The sequence below is a fragment of the Phalacrocorax aristotelis genome, chromosome 16 (assembly GCF_949628215.1).
Source record: "Phalacrocorax aristotelis chromosome 16, bGulAri2.1, whole genome shotgun sequence".
In the NCBI taxonomy this organism is placed as follows: Eukaryota; Metazoa; Chordata; class Aves; order Suliformes; family Phalacrocoracidae; genus Phalacrocorax; species Phalacrocorax aristotelis.
Genome location: NC_134291.1, coordinates 3,234,645 through 3,244,805, shown reverse-complemented (window position 1 = coordinate 3,244,805; position 10,161 = coordinate 3,234,645). Strand labels below are relative to the sequence as shown.

The window sequence follows — 10,161 nt, the reverse complement described above, 5'->3', positions numbered from 1 at the left end:
CCCCCGAAGACCTGCTCCGTGTCCCCGCATCCCCACGCCCGGGCGCAGACACCCGTGTCCCAGGCACAGCCGGCGCTGCCCAGGGCGGCCCCTGCCCCGGCCCCGGGGACCCCCGAGCCCCGGCCCCGCTTACCTGCCCTCCCCCCTCCCTGCGCCGCCCGCCCATCCCCGCCGCGTCGGGGCTGCTAGGAGACACCGGCTACCGTAAACCTCCGACCGCCCTGCCGTATTGCTGCTAATAGCCGCGCGCGGCAGGGCGGCGCCGGCGCAGGGCCCCCGCGGCGCAGGCCGGCTGGGAAGCAAAGCGGAGGGGGGGGCAGCGGGAGCAGCGCTGCCCTTTGGACGCCGCAGGGCTCGGTTGTTAGACTCGGAAGCCCAAAGGCAATAAATGTAAGCCGGACAGTGCTGATCCAGGGGATGTTTGGGAAGGGATTGTGCAATTGCAAAGATGCTTCACAATCAGCTTGTTTCAGTCAAACGCACATTTTTTACTCAGTTTCCTGAGTCCCAAGCTTCCCCAGGTTGAAAAAAAGACCTCCTTTAGCATCTAATGAGTGAAAAATGCATGTAGAATAAGAGTAAATGTTGGTTCATCCATCACTTGGGAGAAGGTAGGAGGATTAACTAGGTCATAAAACCCCAAACCCTTCTGACAAGAAGAGAGAGCGTTGCAGACAAGCCCAGGTTGGAAAGCAGCAGAACGGGCAGGGAACAATAAACCCGTGCCCCCCTCATCCCGTGCAAAGACACAAGGGCATTGGGGCAGCAGGGCCGCGTCCCTGGGTCTCGCTCTGTGCACGGCAGGTTTGGGGCTCTCCCTGTGCCCGTTTGGGTCTTTCACTTGCAGGCAGGAGTGGAAAAAGCAGCGCCGGATGGGAACACGACACTCTGCCCTGCGGAGGCTTCGGTGCTGCCGGTGCGGTGGTTTCAAGCACGCTGTGCGAAGCCGGCAGCCCTGCAGGCTCGGGCACCCAGGCCGCCGTCCCACGCACAACCCCACGTGGGGTTTTAATGCAACTCTTTGGCAGAGCAAGCAGAGAAAAGCAGGGCTCCAGTCTCAGCCATTCTTCTCCGCTGCAGGGTTGTTTTCCTGCTACAAAGAGCAAATTCACCCCTGCTCACCAGTTCCAAACCCTGCTATGGGCTGCCTCTGTGTGCTTGCTTATTAAATTAAGCCAAAGCTTGGAGCTCCCCTCTGCAGAGGTTGCAGCCCCTCACAGAGATGCACTTCACTCCCTATGCCCAAAGAAGCTCCTCTCACCTCCCTTCCTAGGTACCAGGTGGTATCGAGGAAATAATCTTTCCTTGCAAAGTGGTCCATTTGGGATGGCAGCACCCACCACGGAGAAACTGCTGTCCCAGGGTGAAAAAACTCTCAACACCTCTGCTTTCTCCTCCAGGAGGGGCTCTGGAGGGCCCTCCGCAGGGCAGGCTCCCTGCCACCCCCCTCTCCATGCTTGCAAGGAGGTACAAGCACCCCAACAAGGCAACACCCACCAAAACCATCCCTGAGATCCCCATATAACCCCCATTGCCTCCCCGCCTCTGGCCCCGGCCTTCACAGAGACCCCAAGCCCCGCCGCTGAGACAACACCCGCTGCAACAAGCCTAACGCCCCTGCGCAGGGGGGACCGGCGGGCCGGGAGCACGTCCCACGCTGCCAGCTCCTCTCAGGGAACCCCCAGAGTTACTTTACCAGCTGCACACGAGTACACAGAGCTGTTTGCTAGAGGTAAATATTGCTGTGAAGGGCCTCAGAGCAGCTCAGTCCAGCAGCTGAGATAGCAAGCTGGGTATTATTTTTTTTTAATCTCCTTTACCGTCCCTCATAGTCCTCCTGAGCTACAGCTCTTCTGTGCTGCGGCTCAGCCCTTTCACTGGAAACCTGTGCTTCTCCAGCTCAAATCATTTTGCCACTGCTAGAGCTCGGGTGGCTCTGCCCATCCCTGGGGCAGGGCTGCCTGCCCGGGGAGCCCTCCTCACGGCCAGAGCCATGGCAGTTCGTGTTTTGAAACAAGCAATAAATTCCTGAGATGTGTAAGATTCATTAGAAGATTAAAGCTGCGGAGGCAAATCAGCTAAACCAAACGGAATGTTTTCCTGGCTCAAGCTGTCCTGGGACGCACAAAAACCTGGGAAAGATGTAGATACCCCGGGAACAGACGTGGAGCTGAAGTCCTGCGCCTGGGCGGTTTGCACTGGGTAGAGCTGGACGCAGTGGGAAGCATACTGGCTGTGCAAGCAGTGTGTCCCACACCTGCCCGCCGGCGTAGGAGGAGCCCAGGCCGTCGCTGTGGCCAGGCAGGGTGGGCATGTGTCTGTGTCATTTTTCCTTGAACAGGTAGCTAATGAAAAAACCCTTTTCTTTAAAGTCCCAATGTTTTGGAATAAAGGCTGGAGTGTGCCTGGGGGCTAGCAAGGAAAACCCTCTTCATGCAGGGGGGGTTAAAGCAGCGCAAGCACAGAGGCATATTGAGCACCCCGAGAAGGCAGCAGTGACTTTGGTGGCAAAATCCTTCTCGCTTCCCAAGCACAGCACCCCTCTCCTACAGCAGAGTTCCCCCCGCGCATCGTCTTTTCACGTTTTGGTGGCCTAAAGGTTGTTCGCAAGGGTTCCTTCCCCGTGCAGTGGGATGCGGGATGGGAGCGAGTGCGGTTTGCAGCGCCGCAGGCTCCTTGTAATGCGGGAGGGTACAGAGGGGGGTCAAAGCAGGGAAGCAGAAGTATCAGGCGCTCGTCACCTGGCTGTGGCTGGCTCACACACCACCTGTGAGGGCAGGGAAGCCTGAGCATCACCGCCCTTACGACAAGAGGCACCGTGAGTGTCCTTATAAACACCAGCATCCAGTCACAATGGGGATTTTTATTGCAGAAGCGTGATTAATCTCTCACCAAAGTGAGGGAGTGCCCAGCTCAGCCCGGGGAGCCACAGGCAGCCCTGCCACAAGGAGCTGGAGGCTCAGTCAGAGCATATAGATATGGGGGGAGGAAAACCAGTGCTGTCTTCCTTATGTTACTGGGATGTGGAGGGGAAGGGTTGGGAGCAGGTTGCCCGTGGAGCTGGTGGCAGAGATGCCCGGCAGTTCGCTGAGGAGAAGCTCGAAGCTCAAAGCAACCCTCCTGCTTGGTGGCTGCTGCCGTAGCATTCACGGTCGCGTGGCTTGCTCTCATTTCAGAAGCGAAGGCGCCTGGAAGAACCCTTCCTTCTCCCCACTGGTCTCTGCTTAAGAGGACACTGGACGCGGAATAGCGAAGAATTTGCCCGGTATCGCCCTCTTCTCTATCTCGAACCACAGGGAGAATAAATCCATCTCCTTGTACTTGCTGGTGAGATGGAAGGTGAAGCTCTGCAGCAGCGTGGTGAGGAAAAGGAAGAGCTCGATGCGGGCCAGCGCCTCTCCTGGGCACACCCGCTTCCCTGGGGGCACAGAAAGGGGACGGTGAGCAAGGGGGGATGGCTTCATCCAGTGTTTGGGGGGAAAAAAGGGCATAAAAGGAGAGCGAGAAAGCTCATTTCAGGGCATAACGTTGGTGCCAGCTGATACTCGAGCCGGCGGTCCCTGGGGCGCAGGCGCTGCAGGCAGGTGCCGGCAAAGGCGCTGTGCAGGGCTGAGCACTGACCTGCCGAGAAAGCCATGAAGGCTTCGCGCTTCCTGAACTCGCTTTTCTCATCCAAGAAGTGGCCCGGGTGGATTTCTTCGGGGTTCTCCCACTGGGTTGGATCCATATGCACAGAAGCAAATACCGGAATAACGGTTGTGTCCTGCAGGAGAGAGGGAGTGGGGGGGACGACATCGGTGTCACGGCACGGGGCTCTGCTGAGCTGAATGAGCAAGTGAGGAGCAGCTGGGGGGCGCAGGGGGAGGCTGGGTGCACACCCTGATGCCTGTGGGGAGGCAGCCCGGAGCGATGGCTCTGGGCCAGGCACAGACAACTACCGGGGTTTCCACTGTCCCCATGGTCCTGCCAGTCTCTGTGCAGCTCCTGAGACAGAAATTATGGAGTTATTCCTATTGATTTATGTTAAAACCCCTCTTGCTGCGCAAAGTCCCAAGGAGGGAGGTGTTCCTTCAAGGTGGGTGCTGTACAAAATGCTTGCAGTAGAACCTGGACCGGTGACCGTCCCCAGGTCTGCCGAGGAGGTGGGGGCCGGCTTGGCCCCGTGCCGGGGCGAGCTCAGGCTCCCAGCCCCAGCAACCCTGGTGGAAAGAGGTGTTTTCCAGGACAGGCAAGGGACACAGGCGTGTGGGCAGAACTGGCGGCAGCATTCATGTGCCTCTGCTCTGCTAAAAGGTTATCGACATCTACCCCCACTGAGGATTGGGAAAGACCCAGGACCTTCAGGAGCAAACAAACAGTCCAGGGGCAAAGGTGAATCTCATTCAAGCCCTGCTGCCACCCCTCCCCTTGGGGACACAGAGAGTCCAGGGCCACGACGCCTACCTTGGGGATGGTGTGGCCCCTGAACACGACGTCCTGTGTCGTCATCCGCGGGAAGTTCTCAACGCGGGTCTTCTGGAAGCGCTGCAGCTCATGGATCACCGCGTTGCTGTATGGCATCCTCAGCTTGTCCTCCGTGCTGGGAGCGCGGCCGGTGCCCACCACTGCGTCGATCTCCTCTTGGATCTTGGCTGGGGAAAAGGCAGGCGTGGAGCTGTGGTGCTTGCTGTGCGGAGCCACCCCCGTGATTTCTCACTGCCCTCCATGGGCACCTGACCTAGAGCCAAAGGATGACCTCGCAGAGAGGGACCAACCCAGTGTAACCCCTCGTAGAGACCAGAAATAGGGCCTCTGTCCGCATACCTTCCCAGGTCAGGCAGGTTAAGGCACCTCTCATGGGCCAGTCCGGGGCCATCGGCACAGGCAGGGATGGGGAGCAGGGAGCACGTACCCGAATCCCTCTGGCCTGTGTGTATCTCGGTCTAAAGGCTCTCACCCTTGGGTGACCCATGCAGGATGATTTTGGTCTCCCCCAAAGTGGGACCCTACAGGGCTGGGACTCTGCGCCTTTGCTGCACCGTGACTTCCTCAGCACAAAGAGCAGTCGCATTTTGCTGCCCTTACCTTGAATATGGGGGTATTTTGCCAGGATCAAGAGGAAGAACACCATGGTGTTGCTAGTGGTCACTGTCCCGGCACCAAAGAGGTTGAATACTGACATGACCAAGTCTTCGCTGCTGTACATGTTCTCCGGGCTGCTCTTGTCCTGCAAGGGTGCAGTGGGGAGGGGACTCAGTATCATTTGGGTGATTTTCCAGGCTGCAGTCGGGTCTGGAGGGCAGCCCTCGCCCTGCTTTGCACCACCTCTACCTTCTCCGCTTTCATAAGGAAACAGTCGATGTAGTCCCGGGGGCAGCTGGGATCCAGCGTCAGCTTGTGAAGCTCAACTTTTTCTTGGATGTAGTCCTTCAGCTTCTCGCACTCGGCCAGGGCTTTCCTGTGTGGCCCCGGGAGGTGGTGTATGATGTTGGGGAAGGTGTTGTACACCTGTAAATGGAGAAGGCACAGGAGGGCTCAGGTGCCTGGATGGAGCCTCCCGCACCTTCCCTCGAAACCGTGCTGTCCCATCAAAGCCAAGGAGTGACCCAAAGCCAAGGAGCATCCCTCGGCTGCCTGAGTGTGCCAGACGTGTGGGCACTGAGCACAGCAAGGACACCTACCAGGGCGATGGGGGAGAGGAAGAAGCTGGTGTAATTCCCGATCACGTTCAGTAGCTCCAGAAAGGCTGTGTCATTGTAGCTGTAACGGCTCCCAAAGACAACGGAGCAGATCACATTGGCAGCTGCGTGTCTGAACATTGTCAGCGGCTCAAAGGCGTTTCCTGCAGCCGCAGAAGAGGCAAGAAAGGCATCAAAGAGTCAACGGTTATTTATCTGCTTCAACACAGAAAATGCCCTTCCTCCCACTTGGAGCCCCTGTCCCTTGAGCTCTGAGCGCTGGCTGGGGCTGAGGCACCTCCAGGGGCGCTGGGCTCCTGCTGACTCGTCCCGGTGACCTGAGGGGCTGCAGAGCCCCTCCCTGCGGCGACCGGCCCCTCGCTAGCGCCGCACATCAGAGGCAGAGGAGCCACCGTACAACCAAACCTCCATCTCCACTTATGTTCAGGAAGCCCCAGAAGAGGCAGTGGCACTGGCAGCAGCTCGGTTTTGTCAGAGAGGAGGACATCACCCTGATAACCCCTGTGTCGCCAGAGCAGGATGTTTTTCTTGTGTTCTCAATGCCTTGCACTTTTCTATGTCTGTTCTTTGGGCATGAAACGTTCCTCTGTGGTCCCCACCACGTGCACCAGTTCAGGAGCAGGATCTCCCACCCTGGCCTTTAAGCCATGACTATATCATACCCCTGCAGCTCTCTCTGGGTGCGATGGAGCTAGGTCTAGGCCCTCTCTCTACAAGGATCATCCACACCAGCCATTGCAAACAGCTCTGGGGACCACATGTGTCCGATGAGGCTGTTGTGTGTCCTTCGCCTGCCCCGGGGGCCAGGGTGGACAGGCCTCAGGTCACCTTCGAGTTTTGCCAGCATCTTCACGAGGTGCTGGGCCTCCTGCTGCACCCGCTGCGACATGGAGCTCTTCCCCATCCCAAAGTCCCGCAGGGTGCTGAGCGTGAACCTCCGCAGCTCCCGCCACTTCTTCTCGTTGCTGGAGATGAAACCTGGGGGGAGGCAGTGGAGACCGGTCACCTGCCCACCCTGCCGCTCCTCCCCGGGAACAGGGGACCTGCTCTGAGCCTGGCTGAGGAGCAACAGGGCAATAAGCCAGGGAATGACCCTGGTGTGAGCACAGTGTCCTTGAAAGGCTGAGAATCTCTACAGAAACTCAGAAAAAAGCTGGAACTGGCCGATTGGAATTAATATTGTCCTTGGACAAGAGGCTTAATAGTTGGAGGGACTTGCAGAGTGGGAAATGGGTTTTTGAGGTCTTGGGTGTTGAGTCCTTCACCGGACATGAGCATGGCCAGCTGCAGCTGGGGACTTTCTGCTCACCCAGGAAGCAATAAAGTGCCTAGAAGAAATCCAGATGCCTACCGTAGTCTTTCGATAGCTGCATCAGAAGGGGTATTTCAGGTCTCCCTCCAAACTCCTCAGAGTGGCCCAGCAGAGCATCCCTCACCACTTCGTACCCACAGAGCACCACCACCGGCTTCAGCCCCAGCCAGATGGTGAAGATGGGGCCGTACGTGCTGCTCAGCTGTGGGAGGACGGAAAAGCTGCCGTGAATGAGGGTCCCGCACCCCAGTCATTAGTTTAACTTTAAAGCAGGTCTTGTGGCCACAGCGCTGGCAAATGCACGAGCAGGAAGCGCCTCCCCCGACACCGGTGTCCTTGCCCCGCTCCCACCCCAGCCCTGTCGCTGGGGGGTTTCTGGTTCCGCTGCTATTTTGGGGGTTCAAAGTATCATCTCCAGGAAGCAGCTCTGGATGGCAGCAGTGCCGCAGCCTGGAGAGGGATTAGCGTCAGCACCATGGGTCCCTTACAGGAGGAGGAAGACTTCAACAGCAGTATTCATGGTGCTCCCAGCAGCAGGGATTTAGGCAATTCTGGCAGAGCAAGAGAAGAGGGAGGGAACAAGAGAAAAGAAAGGTGGGAAAAGAGCCACCTGCACAGCTCCCCTTTTATTTTGACACGGGTCATTCCCGCTTTCGCTCCTGCTGCCGTGCTGGGGCTGGGAGTGGGTCCGGCACCACCAGCTCCTCTCTTACCTTCTCATAGGTCCTGTAGAGGGGCAGGACATCCTTTTGCCATAGGTTGCCCAGAATGGGCCACGGGGCCGGTCCTGGAGGCAGCCGGTTTCTCTTCCTGTCTGTTCTCCAGACCAGGAACCACAAGATGGAGAGGAGGAGGGTAACGACCACCCCGGCCAATGCAGCATCCATCCTCGCCCTGTGCCACCGAGGAGTGAAAAAATCAAGAAATTCCCCCTCCGGGGAGAAAATCACAACCGAGCAGTGAGCAGAGAGGAGCCAACGCCGGCTGCCTCTGCCCATCCTCACCTCTATATAGGCACAGCCCTTCCCACACCCCGGGGTCGTGCCCTGCGTGTCCCCCCGCCGCTCCCCAGGAGGTCAGTGACATGGAAATGCAGGTTTGTCCCGTCCAAGCGCGTACCTGGCCCCGCCGCGTTGTAACACGGATCTCAAAGACCTGACACGGGGTGGTGGAAACATTGCAAAACCCTGCAGGCGTGCCGGGGGAGAGAGCGGCTCTGCTCTCCCCACGTTGCTGGGTCACTTTTTGCTTGGTGCTCCCTTTTGGTGGCACGCGACAGAAGGAGATGTCACCGTCCCGGCAAAACCTTGCGTGTCACCGACAGGTCATTGCTCGTCTTGTCGCTGCCTTGCTTACCAGTGCAGTGACCCAAGAGGGGATGTTCTTGTAAACAGAAACCAAGGGAGCCCAGGCTCGGGGCACGCCCGGCCGGTCAGGTACATGTTGGGTTTAGGTTAGGTGATAATTTTCCATCAAACTCCTCTCTGATGGAAAATGGGCCGGTCCTGGGGGAAAAAAAAAAAAAAAAACCACAAACATTTTTTCTGCAATATTTTGGGGCTCTACTTGGGTTTTGGGGGAACATCAACCCAAGGTGTCACGGTTGTTGCAGGTGTGGTGTTAACACTTCCCTGGGCTCTCTGCCCGCCTCAGGGCTCCCCTGATGCTTTTGAGCATCTTGCTCTGAGCACCAGCACATCTGGCTGCACAGAAGCACATCTGGCACTGGCTCAGCCACCACACCTCTGGTCGAGAGCGCTTGCAGCCCTTCGCCGAGCGAGCCGGTCACAAGCCAGTTCCCAGCAAAGGGTGCGATTTCTCCCGGAGGAGAGGGCTGGAGGAAAAGAGGGAGGAGGTTTGATTTCATGCTAGTCCCTGCAGTGGAAGGAGACCCTCAGCAGAGGGCATTAAATGGGATTCGCTGCGAGGAGCCGGAATTGTGATGCTCTCCAGAGCACTGGCAAGGCAGCATCCCCCAGCACCCAGTGCAGGACGAATGGCCGGGAGCCAGGATTGCTTTTGGGCAGGGCTGATGCAAACAGCCAGGAACGCCACACTTGCACCTTTTCTTGGCCACGTAGTGGGGCAGTTCGCAGGTGTCGGGCCAGGGATGCTCAGTGCCGCCGGCGGGGCTCGTCCCAGCCGGGTCTGGGGGATGCTCTCCTGTGGCCACAGCGCATTTGCTTACATGTACACACCAAATCTCTCTCAAATCACCAAAAAGTGTCTGGCAATGAACCTCCCACAGCCCTGGGACTGCTCTGTTTCAATATTTTGATTTTTCCCCCCCCCCCCCCCCCACGCAGCTGGGAGCCAGAGGGGGCTCCTGCCTCCACCAGCACCGCAAACGCATTCAGCAAAAAGGGTTTTGGGGGGAGAGGGTTGTTGTGGCTGGATGGGCAGCCCCACGGCCGCACCAGGAGCCCCATGGCTGAGACCCACTGGGGCTGCGGTCAGGAGGTTACTGTGACTCACTTGTTTACCCCGTCCCATCCCATCCCGTCCCCGCTCTTCCCACGGATTGCTCTGAAATCTTGGCTTGGGTGCCTGCAAGTGGGGAACTTTGCTCGGTGAGGTGATGTAGTGACTGGGATTTTGGCAGAGGGGTGAACAGCCTCCTGGTGACTGACACCGTTTTTTCCATGGCAGCTAAACAATACAAAGGAATCACTCGAACAACAGGAAAAGAAACAGCTGTGGGGACTAATTTGAGCTGCAAAGTTTCAATCTGGTGGAAAATTCCCTCCTCTGCAGGCGAGCTCAGGCTGAGCCTGAGGCCGCCTGCCTGATCACCGATAGCATTTCAGCGCAACGCTCATTGCTACAGCAGGTTTTTTGAAAGGCGGATGACTCTAATGCAACAACAAAACAAAAGGATTATTATATCATATTTTAGTAACGAAATAGAGAAAACAAACAAATCACCCTGGAATTTGTGAGTCCAGGTCAGCAGACAAGAAGTTTAACAAGAAATAACTCCCAGGGATGACGAAACTTTGCATTTGTCTTCTTGAACTGCTTGACAAAACTTTAAGTTTATTTTCATATTCTATAGAATAAATTAAACCAAAAGACCCAAAATGTAGTGTCCACGTACTACCTCTTGCCAAGCATGCAGAAAAAAAAGGGAAAGGTAGAAGTTGTGGGCTAAACCTTTAGCAGCTAAATGCC

The 10,161-nt window shown here is 57.2% G+C and overlaps 1 protein-coding gene across 2 annotated transcripts; it reads right to left on the bottom strand.

The window, feature by feature from the left end:
* Positions 1 to 2,844: 2,844 nt before the first annotated feature.
* LOC142065283 (cytochrome P450 2C5-like) lies at positions 2,845 to 7,999 on the bottom strand. 2 transcript variants are annotated; one of them, XM_075111259.1, is made up of 9 exons: positions 7,704 to 7,998; positions 7,030 to 7,192; positions 6,507 to 6,656; positions 5,661 to 5,821; positions 5,311 to 5,487; positions 5,065 to 5,206; positions 4,444 to 4,631; positions 3,622 to 3,763; positions 2,845 to 3,418 (listed from the first exon to the last, which is right to left on the bottom strand). In XM_075111259.1, the coding sequence occupies exons 1-9, from the start codon at positions 7,986 to 7,988 to the stop codon at positions 3,225 to 3,227; spliced, it is 1,602 nt and encodes a 533-aa protein (XP_074967360.1). In that variant the 5' UTR covers positions 7,989 to 7,998; the 3' UTR covers positions 2,845 to 3,224. The 2 variants fall into 2 exon arrangements, with proteins under 2 accessions (XP_074967360.1, XP_074967361.1); XM_075111260.1 differs by lacking the exon at positions 6,507 to 6,656 and having other exon boundaries at positions 7,704 to 7,999.
* Between the last annotated feature and the right edge of the window lie 2,162 nt (positions 8,000 to 10,161).

Bases quoted from the DNA above. Each gene is read 5' to 3' on its own strand.
- LOC142065283 (XM_075111259.1), bottom strand. From the start codon at position 7,988: ATGGGCAGAGGCAGCCGGCGTTGGCTCCTCTCTGCTCACTGCTCGGTT. The intron at 4,632-5,064 runs GTAAGGGCAGCA...CCTTTTCCCCAG, and splicing joins AAAATACCCCCATATTCAAG to CCAAGATCCAAGAGGAGATC. The intron at 3,764-4,443 runs GTAGGCGTCGTG...TCTCTCCTGCAG, and splicing joins GGGGCCACACCATCCCCAAG to GACACAACCGTTATTCCGGT.